The sequence below is a fragment of the Alligator sinensis genome, unplaced genomic scaffold (assembly GCF_000455745.1).
Source record: "Alligator sinensis unplaced genomic scaffold, ASM45574v1 scaffold579_1, whole genome shotgun sequence".
Lineage (NCBI taxonomy): Eukaryota > Metazoa > Chordata > Crocodylia > Alligatoridae > Alligator > Alligator sinensis.
The window spans coordinates 1152931-1180122 of record NW_005842023.1 but is presented as its reverse complement, the minus strand read 5'-3'; the positions used below and the strand labels follow the sequence as shown (position 1 = coordinate 1180122).

The 27192-nt window shown below is 43.1% G+C and overlaps 1 protein-coding gene across 2 annotated transcripts in view; it reads right to left on the bottom strand.

The window, feature by feature from the left end:
- Positions 1–20750, bottom strand: part of DUSP22 (dual specificity phosphatase 22) — a 60714-nt gene extending 39964 nt beyond the window's left edge. The window contains exons 1-4 of one of the 2 annotated variants that reach the window (XM_025202398.1): positions 20652–20749; positions 14003–14048; positions 12418–12451; positions 416–498 (exon numbers count right to left, since the gene is read on the bottom strand). In XM_025202398.1, the coding sequence (XP_025058183.1) occupies positions 416–498; positions 12418–12451; positions 14003–14017 (132 nt within the window). In that variant the 5' untranslated portion in view covers positions 14018–14048; positions 20652–20749. Of the gene's footprint in view, positions 1–415; positions 499–12417; positions 12452–14002; positions 14049–20651 lie in introns of both variants that reach the window. The other variant, XM_006022206.3, reaches the window with a different exon arrangement.
- Positions 20751–27192: the final 6442 nt, after the last annotated feature.

Genomic DNA, 27192 nt, shown 5'->3' with positions numbered 1-27192 from the left:
CTTTCCTGCCTATGCAGGGAGTCGGACTCGATGATCTATTGAGGTCCCTTCCAACCATAGCACCTATGAATCTGTGAATATCTATTATCCATTATAAACAAGGATTTTTTTATTTATTTTTGTTTTTTAAACGTGGGACCTTCTAACCATACTTTCTATAGGGATATCAAATAAGTAATCATTGCTAATACAGCTAAGAACATATCTGTCTATAAAACACTGTAAATGAATCTTCCTGTGTTATCTGGATTTCTTTTCTGCTGGAATAAAGGGACTGTCTCAAAAAACCTTTGCTTTCAAATGTTTCTAGGAGAAAATAAGAAAGTCACTGATAAACATTGATGGCTAAGAGTGTAAAATTAACTCAAGGTTGGCAGTTTTTGTTAACCTGAGCACAAATTGGGGGCCCCCTTACCTCAAGCATAGGCCGGGCACTATCGTGAATTGAAAGAATGTGTGTAATATTGTTCCTACTCAGTTGTTCTGCATCTCTGGCATCTGTAAAAAAGGAAAACAAGAGAGAGAATTATTTAAAAAAAAAAAAGTTTCTAAAAAACCTGGTCCTCTCTCTCATGCACATATTGAAAGCCACTAGTTTCTTGAAGTTTCATTAAAGCAAAATATAATTATATATATATCTGTGTTATATTATTATATAACAATATAATTATACTATAAACAACACATCTTAAAAGAGGGGTGGTGGAAACTAACTCCAAAGCAAATGATCTACTATATTAAGAACAGGCTTAAGTGAATAAAGAAATGTTTCCTTAAAAATCAGTGGTTTCACATATTTTGCATCTGAAAATTAAGTTTGCATCTCACACACAGATCACACATGTGCAGGTGAGAACCACAGGACAATCTGTATTTATCAGATAATTCTGACTTTCTACCAGCTAATCTATTCGGTACATGAGGACTTTTTCGATCCTGTAGCTAGTAAGCAGCTCCAAAACAGTTACTGTTGTTTTAAAAATCAACTTGCTATCCAGCCTCCAAATGCAATATCCACCCCCCAAACTGACCCAGGTTCAAGGTTAGTAATATAAAGTAGTAGATCAGTAAAAGATTTTTAAGGACAGATCTCTCAATCTTTCAGAGTTAAACAGAAGAGTTACATCACAGGAAACGAGAAATTCCTAACTTCCCAAGTACATACATGCTATTTGCTTCAAATCCTGGAAGGGAGAGATTCCCAAAAGAAGCCATAATATTTCATGACTAGAAAATCAGTTTTAAGGAGTTGTTTAGAGAAGTTTTAAATTTGTTTATATTGTTCTTCTCCATCTGAGGCTTGTTATTAGGATTCCTGATTAACTAAGACATTTGATTTTACCAATGAAGGGGCACAAAAACCACTCCTAATACCTTTTTAAAATGATAATATCTATGCCATCCTTAACATGAACTTCCCCACAATAATATGCTATACATATAACATAAATGAACATACAATGTTATGTTTTTATAGCCATTTGAGCCAACCTGCAAAGTGCCATGGAAAAACTGACGGGGAAAAAGTTGGTTTTTTTGTTTTGTTTTTTTTAAAAACACCCCTTTCTCCAGATTCATGAGATCATGAAAATTCAAGAGATATCTAATACCAAACTAATGCAGACCAGACCTGAAGGCGGCAGCACTGTATTTGAAAGCATGTCACCCACAAAAATCCTTGCTTTTCCCATATCCCTCATGGCCACAACAGCACTCCAACACTACTAAAATTGAAAAGATTAGTACTAGCTCTATGGGATGCAAAATAATGAGAGGAAATTCATAGAAACAATGAAGAATTTCTGAATTTTGATATATTCATTTCAACTATTTTTTTCTGGATGACGTGGTAATCCCAACTAAACCTTCATATCATAGTACTCTATCATGCATTCCTAGTACATTACACACAAACACATTCACACCAAGTGACACTGTCAAACAGAATAAGAGTCCTTGCTGGACATGTTTAACAGTCCTCAGCTGGCACCGAACTTATAGCCTTCACCAAAAAAGCAGTCTAATGCTTAAGACAAGGATCTATTGACAGCATGTAGCAATATTGTCTTTTGCTCCCTGCGAACTAGCCACCAAAGGAGAACATAACACATTTATTTCGTGCATACATATAGTTCATCATCAACTCGTTTGACATTTAGCCAGTATTTACATAAAAAAATGAATAAGGTTTAAATGGGGAACAGTACCAGATTACATCTTTAATTAAGATAAAACATATCTAAGTGCATTGACTATAACAAGATGGCTTTCAGTCTTGGACATTTGACTACAAGTGCTGACATGCTCAGAACTAGACTCCTGATTGAGACCACTGAAAATGTGGTGGTAGACATTTTAAAGAAAAAGCTTGATTTCTTCATGAAAGCACTGCTAGAATTTGTAGTAGTCTATAACCACATTACAACTTCCCCATAATAACCTTCTAAGATGCATTAACATGACCTAAAAGGAGAGCTTGTAGAGGGAAAAACTTCAGCCTATGTTCATTTATTCCTGACCACTTTAGTGAGAAAGACTTCCCTCAAGTGTGAAATGCAGCTTTTTTTCCTCTTTGTAATGTGGCCACCTGTTTTAAAAAACCAAATTTTATGAGCAGTATATGTTAGCTTGGTTTTATACATAAAAAGAGTACAGACCACAAAGGTTTCAAACCAGCTCTTTCTTGGTGCAAAAATAACAATAGTATCACCTGTACATTTCTTATCAATCAGCCCCTCCTACTTCAAGTCATTACTCTCTACTACAAAGTTTCAGTCCCCTTTCTAAGCCGGAAAGCAGAACGGGGCATTTTAATTGCGTTACCCAGTATTTTAGTTATTTATTTGGTTTGATTTCTATGCTCCTTTTCCCAACATAGGCTCCAAGTGGCTTATAATAGGAAAAACAGACATATTTATAGGACTGCCCTATTTATATAACAGGATAAAAACATAAAACAGAAGCCCACTAACCAACATCATACCCTAGTTTTATTTGCAAAATGCCAGCTCACATAGGAAGGTCTTACAGTGCTCCCAAAAGATATCCAGGTTTGGGCTCTGGTGGGCATAAAGAGGAAGACTTCCAGAGCTGAGGAATGACTGAGAAGGACCTCCCGTGCCTTCTTGCCAAGTGGACTCGGTACACTGATGGTACTTGCACGAGGTTGCTCTTGGGCAACCTCAAGGATTGTGATGGAGAATATGAGAGGACCCAGGCCGTTAATAGCTTTAGAGGTCAAAAATCAGCAATTTGAACTGTGCCCAAGAAGCTACAGGAAAAACTCTAGAACAGTAGTTTTCAAATCCCCCCCCCGCAGACCACTGGAAATTTTGAATAAAGGTGTGGACACCTTTCAACTGTAAGTGTGGGTATTCACACACTTTTGATTGAACATGGTCATCTTTCACAGATGCCTTAGACAGTCTGCAGACCCACAGGGGTCCACAGACCACAGATTGAAAACTATTGCTCCAGAGCACTGGAACTGTGTGCTCATGGTGACTGACCCAGGCTGGAAGGCAGGCCGCCATGTTCTGCACCATCTGAAGCTTCCAGAAGGTCTTCAAGGGCAGCCCCACCTAGAGGGTACTGCAATATTCCAGCCTTGAGGGTATAAAAGTACGGATGATGGTGGCCAAATCTGAATATGGAAGAAAGAAAAAAAAAAGGGGGGGGGGGGGGGTGAAAGCCTTTTCACCAAATGGAGTTGGTAAAAGGTGCTCCTAGCTACACCTGCCTCCTGAAGACCCATGTGCACCAGAGGATCCAAGCGCATTCCCCAGGCTTTAAAAACCAGTGACAAGGGGGGGCTGAACCCCAATGACAGATGTCCTAATCACACCAAGTAAAGTAGTCTGCCCACCACCATCACCTCTGTCTTGTATGGACGGTGCTACTGTCTTGGATGAATCCAGTGCCTCAACTACAGCCAGGCAGTAGGAGAGACTGTGGGGCCTTAGTCAGATAAAAAGAGAGAGGCAGAGCTGGGTGTCATCAATATACTGATGCACCTTGCTCCAGATCTCCAAATAAATCTCACTCAGTAACCTCACATACATATTAAGTGTGTGGGGGGGGGGGCATAATGAAGTCCTGGGTCCCCACAGGGAAGGTCCTAAGGGGATGACAAGCACTCAACCATCACCACCCTCCCAGATCTCCTTACTAGGAAAGTGCAGGACGTATTTACAGCAGTCCCATGAATATCCACTAAGTTAATGCTTTATCAGCATCTCATGGTCAACTGTATCAAAGGCCACTGAAAGATCTAGTAAGATCAGCAGGGCACAGTTTCCTCAGTAGGTAAGATCCATACAAGCACAATAAGAAGAGTGCTAATAAATGCATCCTGTTACAAAAAAATGACCTTCAAGATGTTAATCTCTATAAAAGTTATAGAAAAATCAAAACTGTAGTTTCACACACTACAAATCTAGCATGTATGACTATGGTAATGGTATTTATTCACTCGATTTCTTGTCAGTGTCAGACAAAAATCAGTTCCAAATACATTAGAGAATGTATATTCTCTTTACAAAGAGGCAGTTCTTTAAAAAGGTAATGCTAACTTTTGCTGGAACCGACTGTTCAATTTGTGAGCCTTTCAGCTGGGAATAATTTTATTAACATTGTGTTGTGTAACCCTAGTTAATCCAAGGTCTCAGAGACTGGCTGAGAGCTCAAAGAATAGGGTCAGTCAGGGGAGCCAGACTGCATGTCCAATATCTCAGAAATCTGTACTGTATATCCTCCAAATACAGTTGCAAACTTCAAAAGTCAGTGAGCTGGAACAGTCCACCATGCAGGAAGGGACTCTGCGTTTCCTAGCAAGTAGGGCAATGTACTGAGACTCAAAGAAATGTAGCTTCTAGTCCAGCCTCAGCTGCAGACCTGCTTTGCACAGTGAGGTGAAGTGACTTGTTCCTTTTCCCCCCCACCCCGCTTCCTAGCCTTCACCTGCCTTTAATACTTTTAATCAAAGTTTTTCAGAGCTAGAGACTCTCTCTCACTATGTGCTTATACAGCGTCTAACAGTAAGACCCAGGTCTCCATCTGTGTTAGCATGTCATACAAATAAATACATACATAAGAGGATACTAGTGACTTAGCAGAGCCCATATGCAAGGTTCCCACAGCTGAAGACTAGTCAGCTTTAAAGCAGCTGTGGTTCACTTTAAAAGATGACTAACATACATGGAACAGCCGAAGGGGACAATTTAGTTTTTCAGAAGGCTTAGGGTCCAACAAAGTTCAATGAATCAAGGTTATACAGCCAAAAAATGCTATATTTCAAGAAGTGGATGTGGGGAAATCAGGTATCCTGAAGCAATGGATCTTGGTAAATAGCTGGTTATAACATATTTAGCAAATGGTCTTTCAAATCATAGAAAATATATAGCAAAAGGAGAAAAAAAATAGGGTGCCTGGTTTGAAAATAAATCGTTAAAGTTTAAGGCCAGAGGGCAGATAATTTAGTGAGGGGAAATTCCCTTGCTTCCCCCCTCTACAGGCTGCTGATATTAGAAGCAAGCTTTAGCGGCTGTCTCCAGTAACTACACAGATAAGATATCCTGTCATTCACAATATCTACGCAAGAGAAACATGGTCATTTTCATATCGAAAATTGTTACGTTAAGGAATGAAAAGGCAAAAACATTTAGTGCCGCAACAGAAATTCTGACTTGTACTTTAGCACAACACAGCAGCAGTGTTCTTCATTCACATTTCAAGGTCACTGAAATAATGCATTTAGCACTGTATTTAGACATGAAAGAAACTTCTTAGCCTGCATCCAGCTCAGCCCTTACATCCATCCAGGACAGGACTGGTATTTAAAGTAGTTTGTGTTATGCTTTGCCCAGTGTAGTTTAAAACCTCTCTACTTGAAGTCCCCATCAGTGGTTTCTTCAGAAACGCCTTTCCCTTGTAACTGAGACATTTCACTGCCAGGAAATTCCCCTACTCCTCTATATACTGCCTATGATTCTTGGTTTAATTTCCTCTTATGCCTCCTAGCTCTAGGCCTTCATGTCATTAGACAACCACTTTCCCAAAAGAAGCAACATTGCTCCTGTGGCAAAGGACGTAGGAAGGAATTTGCAGTCTGGCATGGTCTCCCAGCTGCACCACAACCTTCCTGTGAGTCTCTTGGTCAAGCCACTTAACATCAGTGCCTTATTTCCCCTCTACATAAAATAAAGATGACACTTCCCCAATTCTGTCACTGGGTTGCTCTGAGGATGTATTCAATTATGATTGTGACAAGCTCCAAAAACCAAGGTGATGGGTCCTACAAGCATCTAAGACAAACCACAGGTTTATACTAATTCGTTTAAGAAGTAGACAAGGAGGAAATGAAATTAGATAGTGGAAGTCATGTCACCTCCAAATATCTCGTTTTCCCATCTTTGTACAACAGCAAAATCCCAAAAACATTCCAGTGAAGAAAGCCCATTATGTTGAGATGAGGTACGGGTATGCAACATTGGACTGAGATTCATCCCTTAGCTAGGAAAAGCTGATAACTAGAATCGGCTCAGACTAGGTGTATATTTCTTGAATATTTTCCCCTAGCTAGTCACCTCCTCCAGCCTGTACTTATTCCCTCTCTCCCCTGCAAACAGCCCTGTCACAAGGAGGATGTTACACTCAACACAAATTATAATTCTGGTGAAGACAAGGCAGTTGTAGTTTTACTATGCATTGGTAGCCAAGGTAAACTCTGACCTCCATCCTCCCACCCAAAGTGTTTACCTAAACCTGCAAAAAGTACAAGAACTACAAACTGGCCTGTCTTCAGGAAGATTTCAGCCACCTCATCTTTCCTTCTGCTGCAGACACACCCTGCACGTGTTTTTGAGAATAACCGGTTTGAGGCTTGGGTCAAAACTTTCACGCTTCGAAAACTAGAGTCAAACGCCCTGCTTTTCAGAGGTATGGGTCACCAATGGCTTCCTTTGGGTTCTGAAAGGAAAGCTGTGGTCCATCCAATGATGCCACCAAAAAAAAAAAAAAAAAAACGGATTCCCACCTTCCTGTCCCTAAGCTTAACTACTGCAAATAAAAGTTACTCAGAAGTCTCAGAAATACCATTTTGGGAAGGTGGAGGAGGAGGGGGCTAACTAGCTAGCAAAGTACATTGTTCCTGACATATCATCTTATCTCCTTGCTCATCAGATATTAGTAGAGATTTTATATTTTCAGAATGGCAATAATGAATGGTATTAGGCCTCAAGTGAAGCACTAGAAAGGGATTTTTTCCTGGAAGAACTTTACAGACACCTATTTCCAGGAATGACATGGCTCAGTGAATACAAAAGAATCATTCAGCATGCAATGTACCTTCTGCTGAGCAACAGGAAGGGCGGAAACTTAATTGAAGCTCTCTACCTCATCCATAGCACCACTGGACTCTTTGGGGGAATTAAGCCTCAGATTGTGGCTTTCCCCTTAGAATAAAAAACCCCCTGAATATTCCATTGGAAATACTTGAACCTTTCACACAGTCTTTAAAGCAGAAAGGACATGAGCTGCTTCGAATTCAGGGTTGCAGGACAGCATGACTTGTAACTAATAAAAGTTACAAGTGGCTCTTTGGAATCAATTGTACATAAATGATCCTACAGATATTTTATGCTGCAATCCCCAAAATGTTTCCTTTCTTCCTGCACAGAAAGAGGCAAAGGAAGGAGCAGGGGGGAGGTGGGGAGAGACCTGCTGTTCAACTGATCTATTTGGAAATCAAGAAATTTCTTCTGACAAGAGGAAAGAGCTCTCAGTGACCTTGCAAAAGGCTTTCTTTTTATACTGGGAATTAGAAGTATATGGAGCTTTCATCCCCCAGCAGCCGACTGACAGTTCTATCCTGCAACCAGCTCACTGTAGCAAGTGGCTTTGATTTCCATTTGGAAGGAGAAAAAAAAAAAAAAAACTGACAGGCCGAAATTTTCTGAAATCAGAACGGAGAGGAAGGTTTGATTTTGACTTGCATTTTTTTCCACTCCCTTTCCAACCCATGTCACTCCTATGGAATTTATGCTGAAACCCAGAAGATAGTATGCAAAAATATATTTTTCTATTCCACAGGAAGGGCAGTGGGTTTTGATATTCTCAGCCTACGTACTGTATGCTTTCAGATGAACTTTGTACCTCCGTAGTACAGCTATAATGGATTACTAGCAAACAGCAACATTCTGCAGAGATACCAATTCATCTCCAAACACCTCATTTTCCTGCCTCTTGCTACAAAAGCAAAGCCCCCAAACATTCCAACAGAGAAAGCCCATTATATGAAAATGAACCGCAAGTGTGCAGTATTCGACTTGGCTAAGAAAAGACAATTAATGGGATCTACTCAATCCCATCCAGGAAGGCACAGTATGGCCTATAATGGAATTCAAGAACTTACTCAGGTGTGAACTTACACCTAAGTAAGTTCACTGAACTCTCTATCCCAAAGGATCCAAAATGCTTTAAAAAGCAGGACTCTTGAGTCCTGGTCCCAAGCCCCGCCACAGGGCCCCGCCATTTGTAACCTGTGCCTTAGTCTACCCAAACACTACACACATATAAAGATTCATCTCCTGTGGGCATTCTGAATTTACTGGAGTTTAGAAATCTGTAAAGAAGTATTTTATCTATATACAATAAATAAGCACTATTCTGGTGGAAAAGCCTGCAATCGGGAGATTAGCTTAACATCCATTCCAAAGGATGAAACCAGAGCAACAATAACAGCATCCTCCAACATCCTGTTCTGCTGGATTTGTAGTAATTTGGAAGGGGAATGCATCCCCAAGTCACCAATATCACTTCCAATAACACCTCAGTTTCGTTGATGGTTTCCCAGGCAATTACTAACAGGACCACCGTATTCACCTTGTAACCTTGATATACGCTCAAGGTGATATGCCAGCTGTTTCAAACATCAGATCACTTACTAAACCCCCAAAATACTGTAGCTTTATGGCCAAGACCTTCAAAAGTGATGAGTAATTTGGGCACCCCCCTTTTTGAATACCAGAAATCACCAAGTCCCAGCTCTCAGAATTCCAGTCTTGTTTTGGGATGTCTCAAGCTAAGATTCAAAACTCCATCAGGCATTTTTGAAAGTTTTGTCCCATCTCTCTGGCCTTGCAAATGACAACAAACAAAAGACAAGCAGAAGGACACAGCCATTGACTCTCTCTTGGAATTATGACAGCAGTCGGCTGATCTTTGCCTTGCTTGAACAGTGGATTGCTTTGCAATATTGACAGCCCATCACTATTACTATTAGGAAAGTTAATAATAATCTCTCTACCTAAAGTTTACTTCTTAATAAGAGTGTCCTACTAGCAATGGCTAGCGCTCTCTCCCACTCCGGGCACATAGCTAACTCAACAGATCAATTTTCTATTTGACAGAATGGTGTGATGGTAGAGAGAGAGAGAATAGGTTACATAGAGAGAGCAAGGGCCATTAAAAAAAAATGAAGGGTGTGAATTTTAACTTCAGTGAATGCAGTCTTTGAAGCACTCGGTCAATCTGACTTAGACTGACACCCGCTCCTCTCCTTCCCTCTTTTACATGAAGCAGCTGAACACTTCAGCTTCAGTTTATTTTCAGCCAAAAATGCTAGTGCTCACCGCATCTTCCTTAATGCCACAACTTTATCAAGCTAGACATGATCTGACATACCATTAATAGCCCCTTTTGCAAGACATGTTGCAATAACCATTCTGCTCCAAGAGCTAGGAGGGTTCTAAAACCTAATCTGGGCTGAGGTGCTGACTCAGTCTGCAACCATGACCAACTCCCCTTCATCTTGCTGCATGGGAGACAAAAACAGCACCATGCTGAGAAACAGATGCTGCATCCGAGTTTCACTCTCTTGGGCGTACTGTCAAAAGTTTGCCACCAGGGCTGGCATGAGAATGGCGACAGTTTCGTATTCTGTGCACTCAGGGCAACTTGAAGGGACCATGTCCTTTGCTTTTTGAAATGCTGAAGCAATCTGGGAATATTTGCAAGTGAAACACGAGGTAACATTCATAGTTGGTAGGATCGGAAGGGACCTGAGCAGATCATCAAGTCATCTCCCTCCACTCCCACTTTATTCCTTATTCTTCTCATCATGATATGTGGCCAGGTACAGATAGGGAGTACAGCTCAAAATAAAACTTGTCACTGATTGTACTCCATTTCTCTCATTTTCTTCTCTTTGTTTCCCACTTTTGTTTCATGTACCCTCATCCTAACCTCACCTTTGTGCATCTTTACATGTCTCTCCCCCTACTACCCATAAAGCTGACACAGTCAACTCCCCCCGGTCTCCCCAGATGCTCCAGCACCATCCACAGCATCCTCAACTATGAATAGCACTAGAGCACCTCTTAAGTTTGACTTATGGACCAGGGCTGGTTCCTGAGACACTATACCAGGGGTGAGCAAAACATAATCCCTTGGTGGGCTGAATCTGGTCCACAGGATGTATCTGGCCTGCAGCAGGTCCCTGGACCCTGCCTGGCCCAGGCACGCGGAGCAGCTTAGGCCGTGGCGGCTGTGGCCAGTCCCCCACCCACAGGTGAGTGGCAGAGCAGGGGTAGAGATGGTGTGGTGGCTGGACTCCACCTCCCAGCAGCCCCCACAGCAGCAGCTCCTTCAGTCTGCTGCTGTTAGTGTCTTCACTGCCAACAGCTAGTGCCACTGTCTGGGCACCCCGGCCTGTCTGCCCCACACCCACTGCCGGGGGCACAGGACAGAGCAGGTGGGTGCGCAGGCAGGATCTCCATGGAGACTGGCCAAGGACCTCCGTAGGCAGGATGCAACTCAGTCAGGTGGATGGGATGGGGCTGCAAGCGGTCAGGGAGTGGTGTCTGGGAGCGAGATCATGGGGTGGTGACAGCACAGAGCCGAGGCTGTCACTCCCCGCATGTCCCTGCCCACAGAACTGGTGCTCATTGCAGGAATATGCAAGGAGCAGATCGTTGCTCTGCCCTGGGCCCACACTATCGCCTCCCCCCGCAACCCTGGTACCCAACTGCCATCCACCTACCCCACTCCTCACCTGCCTGCAACCCCATCCCATCCACCTAGCTGAGCATGCCCTGCTCAGGGTGATCCCGATGGTCTCCAAGACCCTGCCTGCCTATTTCGTCTGGCACCCCTGGCAGTAGGTACGGGGCAGGTGAGCCTGGGCCAGATAGGATCAATTGCCCCCTCATACCCTGGGCCAGGCCAGCAACCCTCCCAGCCCCTAACCTGCAACAGCTCACCAAAACTGGCCCTCCAGCCAAAATAATTGCCACCCCTGCTCTACATGACATCTCTCTCCACATAGAGAGGGCAGCAAAACACTGATTTGCTGCGAAAGCAATGTGGTATCATGGAATGCTCCCTCCACAGGCAGACAGAATACACTGACCTATGCCCAGGCCACCAGACACTGCACGAGAGATGAGAAAGCGAAGAACAATATTGCAGTGCCAGGTAAGTGTGAAATGGAGAGGAAAAACCTGCTCAGGCATGTAACAGATCAGGAGATCCCTGACCAGCACCATACTTGTGGCTCACAACTATGACTAGCTGTAGTCAATGCTAGTTACATATCACCAGAACGATTGCAGGACCATCTGCAGGCTCATCAGACATCAAGGTCCCCATTGTGACAGGCTCAGAAAACATGTGCAATTAAAAGATGGCCGCTGTCCCAACCCACTTACACTCTAAGTTACTAGTCAACTGGAGCTACTGAGTGCTGTTTTGAAAAACAGGCCATATATTCAGATACCTAAATATAGATTCAAAGCCAGCTGTATGTTCCTTTTTTTTTTTTTAAATCCTAACCTTAGTTTTCTTCAGAATCTGGGTCTGAAAATACCAGATAAAAAGCTGAATGGCACCCCTCCCCCTCCTCCCTTCACAAACACACACACAAGAACAAGAACAGATCTAAGTCTGCAACATGGACAGTGCGGGTACTGTGATTCAGACATCCCTCTACAGATCTCTCGGTTTCACAAGCAATAATAATAGGGGTCCTTAACAGGTGTCATAAATAACCTGAACAATGAAAGCAAGCACTGGTGGGACAGCAAGCTACTAAAGAGGAGGGCTTGAAATACTTCTTACAAAAAATCTGCATTGCCCACATACAAGCCTGGTAAGGCAGGACTGGTTTACAGCATAGGCCAATATTTAGGGATTCCAGATGACGCATGTCCCCGTTAAACTGTCTGTTTTAATATTCAATATTTTTTAATATTACAGTTGTGCTGCGCAGAAGACTGAGTAAACTGGTTGTCCTTTTCAGTTCCAGCAGGTGGATTCAGAAATGGATTAAGAGAGTGAAAGAAGCGGTCCAGCTGTTAGACGATACTTCAGGCCCATAACCGTTAAAATAATCCTAAATTATAACCATAAAACTAATCTTACCTTTAAAGTTGCCAATGAACAAGCCAGGCAGAATCTGCGAGAAAGAAATATAGTATCAAATACAGATGTCTTGCAGTAACTCAATTTGGCAATGTTCGATTTGCATACAGGATGGAGCATACTACTATAGCAGACTATTGTCTATTCTAAAGCAATCTAAAAAACCCATGTTTCTCCTTGCAACTTTCCTCATCTGCAATATTTCAGGCAGGCGGCACTTTGAATGGTTTCCCACATGGGGCGAGGGGGTAAGAAGTGACGATGATGAAATATTTGTTTTCATAGAGTCACCTCAAAAGTGCTTCACAAATATGAAGAGGGCCTCACAAGTCCCCTGCTGTAACTGTATGTGTTATCCTTAATTATTCAGTGGGGAAGCACAGACGAGCGTAGAGTAATTTGCCTAAAGTCGGAGAGCAAGTCAGAGAAAGAACTGGGGGTAAAGAGGGGAATCCAATGGATCTTCTAGCAGTTAAAGCAGAAGCATGCAAGTCAGACTGCAGCTCTACTGTCATTCAGGCCATGCTCAGCCAGTACAAGAAATCACTGTAAACAGCCGCTACTTGTGCGAGCGAGAACTGATGAAAGTCACCCAGTTGCATTTTCCCCTCCCAGACCTACATGCTCACAGCAGCGTTCCTATCAGCTCTTGCTGTTCTCAGTTACAGGACTTTCTTTAACTTGCAAGTTTCAAGGTTAGTGTAAGGGCCAGCTCCGAGTACACGTGGGTTCAGACAGCGTAAACATTGGGCCGCTGCCCCTCCCCACTCTTTCAGAAGCCTCTTCACTTTGGAACTGCAACCAGCACACGCAAAGGAAGCACACATTGAAAAAAGAAAGAAAGAAAAATGCACGCCGCAGTCCTAAACCTTACTCTCTGCCACTTTGAAGCCACCCACCTGAAAATCTACCACTAACACCAAATCCTTTGAAACAGCTAAAAACAAGGTAGCCAGACTATATGCTCCACTCTCCTGCAAGCACATGCAGAGCATACCACCATCAATGACAAGTCAGCAGGGACTTCCTACTGCCTTAGTAACACCCCTATGTCATCACAACAGCATCAACAACCTCTCTAGCAAAGCTATTTAAAGGAAAAACTCTACCCGTTTTGCTCACTCCAGCAATCTGAAAGCCCTAAAAGTTATGAAACACTTTTCATCAGGGATTAGTGTTTAAGGCTCTTCTTGACAACTGCGAGCATGTTGAAAAGCGATGTGATTTGTGCCACTCAGAATGGCGGCCCAATGCAAGAGCCTAAACAAGTAACCCAATTACTGACTGGCTTGGTCAGAATGGTTTCTCAAGCAAAAATAAGTCTAACGCTTATTGTTTCACTGCCAAATTGGACAGAAGTCAGAGAATCCATAATAATCAACACCTCTCCAATCAGCTTTGTGCTATATAAACACCCCTCCCATCCCGATTGCCTCAGTTGCCTAGTCATGTCACCTCTTATCCCCCAGAGGCCTAACCCTGAAAACACTCTGGGTTTCTGGGCCCTCTGCCCACCATCTTTCTCCTGGGATCACAGGACCTGTGTGATCCCCTTAAATGACCTATGATGCTGAACAACACTTACTTGCTCTTTTTTCATTTTTCCCTTTGCCAAACTGGGATCTGAAGGACTAAGAAACAGAAGCAAGTCAAAGGCCATAATTTTATTTTTTTTTAATCACATAAATCAGAGCTAATGCTTAACTAAACCCAAGCAAAAGGAGACCGAACTATCAATATTTTTCAGCATGATTTATTCCCTCCATCTCTGCTTTTACTAAGTTAATGTTCTTTACAACAGGAAAAAAAATTATTCCCCCCCACCTTGAGTTGTCACTTCAGAACGACAATCACTGAGAGGGAATTACTTGTCCAAGATTTCTCTTTTCCTCACAACATGATTAAATCACTCAGTTTCCAATGTCTCTGAGATATGGAGAAGAGCCATCATCGCTGGGTGCGAGGGGAAAAGGAATACGAATACCTGCTCCCAAAGACAATAGACCTGTCATATTAGCGCGGGACCAACATTAGTTGGCTAACACTCTCAAACAGATGGAAATAGGAACAAACTTCAGCTGCACATCTGTGCTTAGAAGCTTTCCTTATATTTTTAACTACAGAGAATTTTGTATTTGGAGCAACAAGCTCAGGCCACTACTGTATTTTAGACAATACAGTAGTTACAGCAGTTCCCAATCTATGCTACTAGTACCACCAGTGGGATGCAGACAACCAGTCAGTGGTATGCATTAACAGATTTATTATAATTACTTTATATGACAAAGATTTGTTGGTGGTACTTAGGTTGAACTGAAAAATGTGCTGGTGGTACTGAAGGTTGCATCATTTTTAATTGGTGGTACACAATCTGTCAGTTTGGAAACCGCTGCAGTAGTACTTATACACCCTGTGTATATTCTCAAAGGAGGGTTATAGCTTAAAAGGTAGACAAGGTCACTGAGGGGGGAGGGGGCGGGGGGAAAGCTACAATGAAAAAAACTATTTTTTCCTGAAAAAGGGATGAAAGAGGTTGACACTCCTCAAATCACCTCCCTACATGTGGAAAAAAAAACATTGGGTGTGGAGCTGATACTAACAGTTAGATAGAAAGTTAGGACATACTGCAAGCAGAATGTCTGTTACCCTTCCTGTACCAACATATAAGAAAGGTGAAAGCTACTTGGAAAGAAGTGAGTCTTCTTACAATGCTTAATGGTACTTCAACACTACACTGTGGGTGGGAACTTTCAGCCGTGTCATCTGACAGCCCACAGCAACTGTAGTGTCAGACAATGAAGAAGATGGAACACAAGCAAAAAGGAACGGATGGGTGTGCCTATGCACATGAGAGAAGACATTGGAATAGGAAGGGGGAAAAAAGGTGACTACATGATGAACAAGCCAACAAGGTCTTCATATCAACTGAAACATAAAGCAAATACTATTTAGTAGATGTGACCATAGACATGTTCTTTGCCTTGCAGTCAGCTATCAGTTCTTTCTTTGTTCATGGTAAAGTCTAATGGATAGATAATGTGATGGCGAGGCTTCCAATTTTCTCAGTGGGCACATGCATGCAGCCAACATTAATATCTTACGTCATGAGACTATTCCAGCTTATATATATTAATACTCCATGTACATTGATTTCAGTATAATAGGTTTTGTGCAAAGATTAAGAACTGCAAGGCAGAGCAAGAACAAGCAGATCAGGATTAGCCCATTTCACTAAGAAAAGGTCACATAGGTAAAAGGCCCAGATCTTTCCCAGCTGTAAACTGGCATAGCTCCACTGATTTCTATGGAGCTATTTATATCAGTTGAAGCTATCCAGACTGATTTCCATTTCTGATGAATCATGATTCACACCAAATATTACTTATAGAATCAAGGTTGGAAGAGACCTCAAGGGTTATCTACTTATCTATTCAACATGTAGAGATGCTACTCAACTAACCTCTTCAAAAAACCTGAGTGAATAAAGAGATCTTGAAACATACCCTGATGTCAGTTAACCACAACAGATACAGGAGGAAGTAAATCCCAGTGGAAGACTGTTCACTTAGAATACCCAGCTCATAGACAGACAATTCTAGGTACTATCAGCCTGAGTACTATCAACCTGAGTGTCATCTCTCATCCTCTCTCTTTTTATCACCTTACTTATCGTCTCATTTTTATTTCTTTAACCCATCAGGAAGAGAGACCCTCTATTATATCTATTTCACATTCTTTACTTCAAGAGAAAGGAAAAAAAAAAAAGAAACCAAAAAATACCTGCAGCCAAGTGACAAATTGGTCACTGCAGCATGCTTGCTATCTATTTCCTGTTTTTTTGTGTGTTGGATAGGAACAGTTATTGTGAACACATGCTTCCAATGCAGTTTTCCATAATCAGGAGCTGACATGCTTGAGGAAAAAAGGTGCAGCTAATTTTACAGCAAAGGAAAAGAAGCAACAAAAGGAATAACAGACAAAAGGGAGGACCCCCAGCCTCCTTTCTTCATCCAAACACTAATGTCCATACAAAAACAGATGGACTTATTACAAGCACGTACTACATTTCCTATGACATGGAAAAGTATAGGAGCGGATAGTGTTTCTGTCCTCATGACAAGGACCAGCACAAGGGCTAAACCACCAGTGGCAGTGACAGCAGCTGTGGCAGTCTCTAATGTCTTTCTTTCTGTATCAGAACTACTGGGAGCTACAACTAATCCTTCTCTGGCTTCAGGACAAAGAGATTTTCTTAACTGAAGTAATCCACCACTTAATGAGCTGCTCAATTCCTTCTGTAGTCTGTATCATGTGTGGCTAAACCACAAGAGGCACTAAAGTTACAAACTAAGGTCATGCATACTGATAAACTATGACAACCTAAAGAGGTCTGTTGGATCCAAGAGTCAGCTTTGAAGATTGCCAGTCTCCCTTTTTGTCACCAGGGTAATAGGAAAGGCAAAAGGACAGCCAGACCACACAACCTGTCCTCAAGATCATCAAAACTGCTTTGACATTTTGGGGACCCAATTTAAGACACCTTAAGGAAGACTGCTTCTCAAAGTGCTGAACACTGATTTTTTTGGCGTATATATAATTTTAAGTTTATGCATAGCCTTGCACAGATCGTCACAAGGTCAAAGTAATTATCACACAGTAAAAATGACTATCCAACTCTAAAGAGAGCCAACTAGCTATAAAAGTTAATGCTTGACAATGTGTAATGACTCTATAACTGGTTTCTATCCAGCCTTAATTTGAATGCCTATCAGGGCCCTTAGAAAGAGCCAAACTATAAGGGATTCAGTACATGCCCATGTTTTCACTACATTGTTTTTAAACTTTGATGTTACTCTTTTATGTCATGCCAACTGGGATTTTAAACTTCGCGACAAACTATTAAGAATGCCTACCCAACCATGTTTCTGCTTCTTCTCCCCCCACCACACTCCTAAAGACAGCACCTCAAGAAGCACTCCTCATCACATCATCATCCATAGATTCTTAGAGGAAAGGGTCATTACAGATTTCACCTTGACAGCCTTGTCCACTGGTCATTCAGAAAATATTGATCCCAAGAGTGCAATTTTTATAATGTTTATATTAACTGGTTTGTCCATGTTCTGAAGACGCTTCTCCTGTGAGGTGTTAAACAAAAAAAACTGCATGTTTCTCAACTGAGCTTCCAAAACCCTGAGGTGGTAATTCCATTATGTGTTTTCAAATATACATCCCAGAAAAGGGGCTATCTAGTGCCTTCTTCTTCTCTTTGTAATACACTTAACACACAGTTGAGGTGGTTACCCCAACGCATCTGTGAGATATATGTTGACAGAAAATATTACTCTCCTGCTGATTTTTCAGTAGTAAATTGTATAAATCATTTGCTGCAGCCATGCACTTACATCTGTGCTAAAAACAGAAGTGACAGCACTGAAATGATTGTAATTCTCTTTTTATGCCCAGCCAATAAAAAGCTAGTAAAGGCAGGGTTTAATTATACAGTGAGTAACACTAATCACAGAACAGATTCATCTTCCTTTCTATCTGATATACTCAGAGGGCCAGATCTTCTTTTCAGTGACTTCACTGAACAGGTTTTGGCCTACTAACAGGTGGTATTTGCTTAACACTTACATTTTCAAAGTGCTTGCTATCATTCACTAGACAGTCCTAACACCTCTCCAAAATAAAGCAGGTAATATTCACCCCATTTCATAGATGGGGAAGAAAATATAGAAGGATTAAAACCCCGATTCTGCAGCTACTGATTTCACTAGGCACAGGATCACGTGCAATTTGCCTGCACTCATAAAGCAAAGTCAGTGGCAAAAACCAGGAAATTCTGACTCCCAACCTAATGTTCATTCTATTAGACCACCTGCCCCTCCAAGGCTAAGCAGATATGCACTATCACCCTGTGTAAATTTATTGCAAAATCTTATTAAAATTTCACCCAACAGCAGCCTCAACACAAGAGAACTGGAGTTGGAATTTAAGCCTAAAGACAGAAGACTGGGGCTGATTGCCCTAGGTTTTGACTTGCATCAAAGCAGGCTGGAACAATTGTTACACAGACAGCTTGACCCTCAACTGTCCCCCGCAAAGTATTAGTCGAGATACTTCACCGGTACTTGAAGTGAGACACTGGGCTACAACACAGGCAGATTTAGGATTTTGAAAAGTGGGGGAGAAGGAGGAGGAGCAGGCAGTATGGTTCATCATTCCCATATAACACAACACCTTTCTCCAGGTAAAAAGAAACTAGAAGCTTTACTACTATGCTAGGGCCCTAGGGCTGTATTATTCAGTTAAATATTTGTTTTTGCTTTGATCCAACTGCATTGGAACAAGTTAAAAAACAATCTGCAGGGCTGTGAAACAGGAGCTTCATCACCAGGAGCAGGATTGCAGAACAGAGGTTAGCCCGATTGGTGGAACAGCAAGAGCATTAAAAAGGAGAGAGGGTCATTAACACCTGTGGCATGAAAAGTTTAGAAGGAAACAGGTAGATTTTAGTGAGCCACCAATTCAACTGAGTTCCTCACTATTGCCCGACTAGAAATGCTGCTGTCACTGCCAGGCAGGCGGTTTTACACTTTGGGTGGAGCAGGAACCAAAGCGGGGATGGGGGCAACTGCACCAATGCAGATTTCCTGGATCCACCTCTGGGCTTGTACATTTGTAGGACCACAAGGTAACAGTCTTTGTCCCAGGACAAACCAGTCATCTGCTCTTGGCTGAAGCCAGCCAGATTCCAACATCCTGAAATGCACTTGCTGGGAAAAGCCCAATGGACTTCTTGAAAGGGAAACATATCCTATAGGACAGGGGTGGGCAATTATTTTGGGCAGAGGGCTGCTTACTGAGTTTCCGCAAGCCATCAAGGGCCGCATGACAGCAGCCCAGGGCAGATTAATATTCATTTTCTAAATTTTTTAGAGGCCCCGCGGGCCGGACAGAATGGCCAGGTGGCCGCATCTGACCCACAGGCTACATTTTGCCCACACCTGCTATAGGATATACCCATTTTAAAACAAACCTGACGGCCTACAACTGGGAAGGCCAGCCTGGCCACCAACAAGCTGCCTTCTCCAAGGGCTGCAGCAGCACCCAGCCTGCAGACAGTGCCATAGCAAGGGCTGGGGCGAACGCGGTAACCACCCTGGATGCTGAAGCAAAGGGGTGCCAACAGGCACTACCCAGCCAGGGTGGGGCACAGGATATATCCACAAACAGCTCATTTTGGGGGGAGGTGGGGGGACAGGGGAAGGGCAGCTCCCACTGCTCCATGCACTCCTGGGCAAGCATGGGGGGCCCCCTGGGGGAGGAGGGGGGGGGGGGGGGGCATGTACCCCTGGATGTGTGCATGGGGCAAGGGGAGGCTGCCACCGCAGACTTTGCCCCAGGTGCCAAACTTAGTTGCTACAACACTGCCTGCAGGGGCAGGGAGGGGAAAGAAGCCAAGTCTCTGGAGAATGGTTAGGGGCCCTGGGGCGGGGGCTGCAGGCAGGCAAAAATGCCCACATCTTTTCCCTGGAGAAGGCTTTGAGGAAGATCCGTGGCTGTGAAGGCAGAAGAGGGGCTGGGGGCTGCACGAGGCATTTCCACCTTCTCATGCAAATAAAAAAGAGGCAAGGGAGGCCCACAGCAAGGGAAAGGAAATGGCAGGAGCCACGGGTGGGGCCAGGGGCAGCTGGGACAGCCCTGCCCCACGCCTCCGCAGCAAATGTGGTTCCCCCCCACCCCACGTCCTGGAGGAGGGGGAAAGCTGCCGGGCGCCAACGGAAAGCAAATCATCCTGCAGCTACTGGCGGCTGGGGGGGGCGGGGGAGGGGAGGAAATCAGCCACCGCCTCGGGCCCTTCAAACGAGTCAAATCCGACTTAAACAGAACCCCCTTCTCCTCCCCCTGCACAGCAGGCCACAGCCCTATGTGCTGTTGACCACCAAGGAAGGGAGTAGGCATCTTTTGCAAGGGGGAGGGGGTGGCCTGTCTTTTATAGCAGGGTTACAAACATCATCGTCACAGAGCGAGACTGAGACAAAGACAGACACAACAAGGAAGCATCTTCTGCAGGGGAGCTGGGGAGCACGGTCCAAGCGGGGTTGCAATCATCATCGTCATCATCACACACACACACAAGGAGGCATCTTTTGCAAGGAATGGTTCAGCCTTCCCTTTCTAGTGAGGTTGGAATCATCACACACACAAATAACAAGAAGCAGCTTTACCTTGTTCATCCCATTCCCCATGGCTCTAAAGCAGCCTGAACCTCAGCACCGCGACGGGACTGCTCGGTGGGCTGCCGCGGGTCCCCTGTGCATGGGGACCGCGTGGGTGGGTAGGCGTGGGGGGGGGGGGGGGTGTAATTCGGATTGCTCTGCACTGGCAGAGTAGCTGATGCCCTCCCCTCCAGCCCTGCCTGGGCTCTCCTGCGGCTGCCCGGTGCTAGGGAGGAGGACTCCCGCTCGGCTAGCGCTGGACAGCACAGGGATGAACTACTTAGCGAAATTCATCGTCAAGAACTCACTCCTACTCTCCCAAACCGCCCACTCCCACGTGGGGATTAAAGCCCAAAGCCTATGGAGCGCCTCCAGCCCGGGGGCGGGGCACGCTGGGGCTTGTAGTCCTAGCCGCCGCCGCCAGCCAGCCAAAGCCGTGACGGAGGGAACTACAGCTCCCACCGGGCCCCGCGGCTCAGCCCACGCCACCTGTGGAACGCACGGACACACACCCACGCGCGCTGGGCTCTGCCCGCCCTCATTCCTGGAAGGATGAGTAAGCGGCGGGTGCGGCGGTCGGGGTGCGTGGGCTGTGGGGGGGGGGGTGTGTGCCCAGGCTGCCGCCTATAACTAATTGAACCTATTTCTTGCCCTGTTATGCAAATCTGGGAGTTTTGTACCAAAAACAGATAAGAAAAAAGAAAGAAAATTAGCAACCCCCCCCCCCCCTACATTCGGGGCTTTTTGCCAGGAAATTACTGCTGACTCACTTTTAGGCTGATTTCTCCAACAGCTTCTGAGGGGCTGGGTTGCTGTGAGCTCCACCCGGGCTTTCTGTGACCCTTTGTGGTCTTTACTGGCATAAATCAATCACTTTGTGTTTGCAGTCTTCCGTGTGCTGATAGCTTTGGAAATACGCAATGTTACGGAGCAGTGCTTTGACATACCTTGAAGAACTTGCTCTGATCTGATAACCTCTTGCCTCTTCAGATGTTAACCTGCAGTACGCATCTAAGGAAGGGTTTTGGCCTTTGGCATGTGTACCAATGCTGGTGAGCTACAGTGAACTGAAGTTCCCTTTAGACCCCAGTCTTACAACTGGATTCACATGAGCAGAGGCATGTTGTGATGTAAGTGGGCCTTCACACAGGTGCAGTGCCGACTTCTCATGAATTGATATGGCTTGACCCACACTGGAACATGTGTTGCTCCAAGTGTCTCACAGTTTAGGCTCCCTAGTAACTAGAAATAAGCACAAATACATGGAAACTGATCATTAAAGAGAGGCTATTGCAAGCACAGCCAAAAAAGTTTGATTCTGTTCCCACTGAAATCAGTGGTAGACAACCCATTGACTTCAAGGACAACAGAATTAAGCCTTTAGGAGTTGGCAACCTTTTGCCAGTGCAGACCACCCTTTGCAATGCAAGTCTCTGCTCCCTGGAGCAGGGGGGGTATGCTGCCTGCATTTACCCTCACTTCTGATCCCTAACCCCTCTGTATTGAGGGTAAGCCCAGATGCAGTAGAGCAGCAGACTCTGAGGTAGAAGGAAGCACAGTGGAGGGAATGGGTGACACAGCTCTGTGGCATAATCCCCTATGCCAGATCATACCTTCCTGGGCTAGATCAGGCCTCCTTGTGGCTAGATCTGGCCCATGGGCTGTAGTTTGCCAGCCCCTGCCTTTGATACTTTGGCACAGATGCTTGGAAAGTTTGAAAATCATTGCTTGAATTCGGTCACACAAAGGCCATAGCTGCTTGAATGCCCTAGGGCATCATGCCTTGCATTGCTGCCTGACAACACCAATGCTGTTGAAGGAGAGCATGTCACTGAGTGAAGAGAAGCTATGCTTCACCCTTCCCAGGCCTATCTTCTAAATATTGTCAAACAGCTACTCCACCCATGGAGGTTAGTAGTGGTCTTGAACATTTCATTTGTAAAGTTCTCCAAAGCATACGTTACTGTATTTTTGTGAAAAAGAAAAAAAAAAAAGAATTGTGCTTTGCCATGATAAGCACATTCTGTTTCAAAGAAGGAAGAATCATTTACAACCAGCTATACAGCAACAGTTTGTGTGCATGAAAGAATAGGCTTCAGTGAAAACAATTATGGACTGAATGAATCAAACCTTTCCCCAATACTGGATTCAAAGGTCTCGTCTGGGATGACTTCAAGGCCTAGTGGACAGAGCAGCAGTTTGGGACTCGGGACATCTCGCTTCCATTCCCGTTTCTGCCCCCGATCAGCTGAGTTATCATGAAGAAGTCACATTACCTCACTGTCTCAGTTTCCTCAGGTGTAAAATGGAAATAACAATGTTTTCCACCTTTGAGATTGATGGAAGAAAAGTACTGAATGAAACCTGCTTGTCGTTATGTTAGACCAGTCATTCTCAGACTTTTTTTTAGACTCAAGGCACTCCTTGGAAAATGGGAGCTCTTAACTTTTACTTATTTTTTTACTACAGAATAATAATAGCACAATTCTTCTGTTGTAAATTACTAGAAAGACCACAACAAGTCGGAATGTTTTGGACACTGTGAGTTCCTATTTGAGATGTCTGGGTTTACTTGTGAATCATGTGTAGATGTTTGCACACTTAACAGTGCTTATATTGAGCATCACCCTTAAAAGGATCTCATGGCATCCTGGTGATGTAATCTTTTTATGTAATCTTTTTTATGGTATATCTAGCTTTTGCAAACTATATCTAACTGAATACTTAAGGCAATTTACTGATGCTGGGAGGGGTGTGGTATGTATGTGTTAAGAGATGCTTGCAGAGCACAGCGTGTGGGATGCGGAGGATTCCTGGAATGCCTCCCTAACACCAGCAGGATAGTGTCTCCCTGACACTTGTAAGATAGCAAGAAGTTCAGAAAAAGGTCTCATTATAATGCTAAAAATCACACCCCTGGGCAGGGCAAAAGTATGTTAATGAAACATATATGTATGTAAATGAAATACATGGCTAAAACATAGGTATAGAGACATGCTCAGTAGAGAACGTCTTATGTCAGTGGCTTGTAACCAATCACTGAGCGATACACTTGCAAACATATGTATAAAAGGTACCCAAAGGTAGAAACTGGTGGTGCTTGCTTTGCAAACAATTGCCAAGCACCCCTCTCTGCGCAGACTGGAAACAATAAAGATTAAGTTGGATCCTCCACCCCTGTGTGTTCATTGGCAATAGCGCACCGGGCACGAACTCACACTGTCCGTTGGGGACAATACTGGGGTGCCACAGCCCTCTGGTTGAGAACCACTGTATTAGACAGTAATGTGGAAAAAAAATAAATCTAAATTAGCTTCAATATTTTTCATTGGGAAGTTTATTACTGTTTGTCACTGTTGTCTTATCTTTTATGTCTATATTTTTCTATCTCCTTTTAGGTTTCATGATTACTCTTCTACTCCAGATCAAAATTCTTTGTCTAGTAGAATTTTGCAGCACACAGGTAGCCTTTTCTGATAAAACAGCTAAAGTTGGTCTGGGGTCCTGTCCCCGGAGAGTGAGATATGTTGAGAATTGAAAACTCTTGTTGACAAAGGAGGAAACCCAGCCTATAGATTATCTTAAAATTCTTACTTCTGTGATCTACCTAGACTCCTCTTGCCCCAACTGCACACCTAAAGGTGTACAGAGTAGGAACCCTCAGATTGTTCCCTATATCTCTTGCAGGTTTTTTCTGAATAGTTTTATCCTTTAGTTATTTTGTTGTTGTTTAATAAACCATGGTATACTGCATGCATCCTCAAGAGATATATATTTGCATAGTTGCATTACAGTGAGTGGACCGTATTCTGATTGTCACCTGCTAAGGACCATAGTAGCGAATATATACATCGTTTTTAAGCTTTTAAAAGCCCATTTTAAAAGAAGATCATTTCACATTGATGTGATTAGATTAAGTAAATGGATGTAGCAAATGAGCATAAAAGCACATACTGGACCAGGTAGCTTACAAGTTCCCTGAGAAGTAGAATTCTTTTAGCACAGCATGTAGCCACACAAATCCTACATTTCTTCTTTTTCTTCACATTGCTAGGGAAGGTAAGAAGGGCAGGGTGATCGATAGCCACATTTTAACTTTATATATAAAAGACCACAGTGATGCCAAGCTCTCTGATTATGGCAACTGCCTTTGACACAATTCCCTGGATAAAATGTTGGAGAAAAATAACAGTAAAACTGATCTTTTCTTTTCTTTAAAAAAAGAGAAAGATCAAATCCTCCTAAAGTCATCTTTTAACTGGAAGGTTAGTTTAATGTTCTTAAAAGGAAATAAATAAATAAATAAATAAAATATTATTTTCCAATCTCACAGTCTGTAAACATAGTGTGGCATTTTGATAAGTCAATACCAGGCAGAAGGCAACGTCATCCTTCCATGATCTGCCAGAAACTGATAAGAACAGAGATGAGTTTCAGGGAAAGTGTGTCATAACTGTGCATGGCTGGCAAGGAGGGAGATAAAACACAAGAGCTGGTTTCAGATAATCCAATGGAATATCTAATTGTCAGTCAGAAAAATGCTGATTTGACAAAACTCAAGTACTTTGCTGAAAATAAATAGCATTTAACATCAAATTAAACAACAACAAAGGATTTGGTGCCTGTCAACCTGGGAGATTAGTAGTATAAAGAAGAGATCATGGAGGCAAATCTCACATAATTCTGGGTTTCCTGATAGATAATTACAGGGAATTCATGCTACGTTATTAATGTAGCACGCAGCACTTACTGAAGTCAGTGAAGCTTCTCTAAATAATATACCCCTGTAACTGCAGAGGGTAAAGCCTGCCCTTTACAATTTGTTCCAGCATGTAAGAGCTCCCAAGAATTTTTCTTGCTAGCCACAGCAGATAAAGCACATCCTTCACTAACCCTACTCCTATCTTTCCCCAACATCAGAGAACACAAATGTTGGTGGTGGAATTTGACATGAACCACCAAACAAGGCTGTAAGTAAGAAATGGCAGAAAGGAGCCCTACCAAAGGCCAAGGTCCAAAATGAAACTGATGAGTCAGAAAAGAGGAAAAAAAACAAGCTGTTTATCAAAACACCATCAGCTGACTCTAAAGACGAAAGAACAGCTCAGATTTATCAGGCTGTTTAGAGGAAGGTTCAAATCCATTTGAATATAGATTAGCTGCCATAAAAATCTTGTGCCAAATAATTGTATTCTTATATTTCATAAGCTTTCGACAAAGATCTCTGTTTTCATATACCTAAAATAATTTTAAAATTAACATTTCTGGGAAGTCCATCTGGATGTCTAAAGAGTTGCAACTAATCTGCCTATACACTAGTTGTAGGTCTCTTAATGAAAACATTTAGGAAAACAGAATTGAAAGTAACAAGCCTTGAGAACTCTGATTTCTTGTGCTAGTTAAAGATGAATCACTGCTGCAACCTTTACAATAGTAAACTCTAACCCATAACCTATAATACTGTCATTTAGGTGTATGCACTTGCCTTCACTTTTGCTCGTGGAATTAGTCTTCACAACAGTTTGTTTATCTTTCACTATTAGACACAAAGAGTTACAAAAATAGGAATGCATTTTCCATCAGCTGCAAGCTTTATTCCACTATAATAACCTATTGTGTCCTCGAGCTCCAAACTCTTCATAACATTAGACACTTTCAACAGAAACAATATCAAAAACTGAATTGCAAGATATTAGCATATAATGAAATACTATAAATAATCCATTGTTGAGTGAGAGTGAAAATACCAAAATGTACTTACTGTATGCAAGCACTGTAAAGAAAAACTGGTTTTCCTATTGGCTAAACTATGTTCTCTGTTTACACCTGTACAATCCCACTGAAAGTAATCTTCAAAACCTCCTTGTACAGAATGGAAGTAATTCACTTCTTGGTTTTCAAACACTTTATTAAGGTTTCCACTGGACATCTTTATACAACACAGCTCAGGTTGCTAGGCAGAGCAGTAAAATTAGCATAAATTTTCCTAAACAGTTCAGCATTCCCACAGGCAAATCAAGGAATTGGAAAATGGGAGTGCAGGAGATGCCACCTGTGTTGCATACCACTTCCCTTGCACCCCATCCCTCTCCTCCCCTCCTTCCCCCCAGCCTCTCCCTCCCCACCACTCAATAGACAGACTGCACCATGGCAGCAGCTGTAGGGAACCTTTGTGAGGCCCTGAAACAGGGAAGACTCCCTCCTTCCCCCGGCACCGCATCACCTTCAATGTAGGCAGCTCCCCTCCCATTTCCCATTCCCCCTCTCCAACAGAGTTGGACTCTTTATAAGCCTAATGTGATATCCATGGGTATCAGCTACTAAATTACATCTCAGCAAATTGCAAACATGTACTTGGTTTCAGTTTCAGTGATCTTATGTCCTTGTGACTTGGTGCGTCCTTCAAGTTTCCAGCCATCCTTCTGAACCATATCACCTGCCTCTCTCATAATAACCAAATCATCTTAATAACCAAAGAGCTGCTACAGGCCACTTAAACTTGACCATATAGATTATAAATCATATATTATATGTATGATAATATTATACA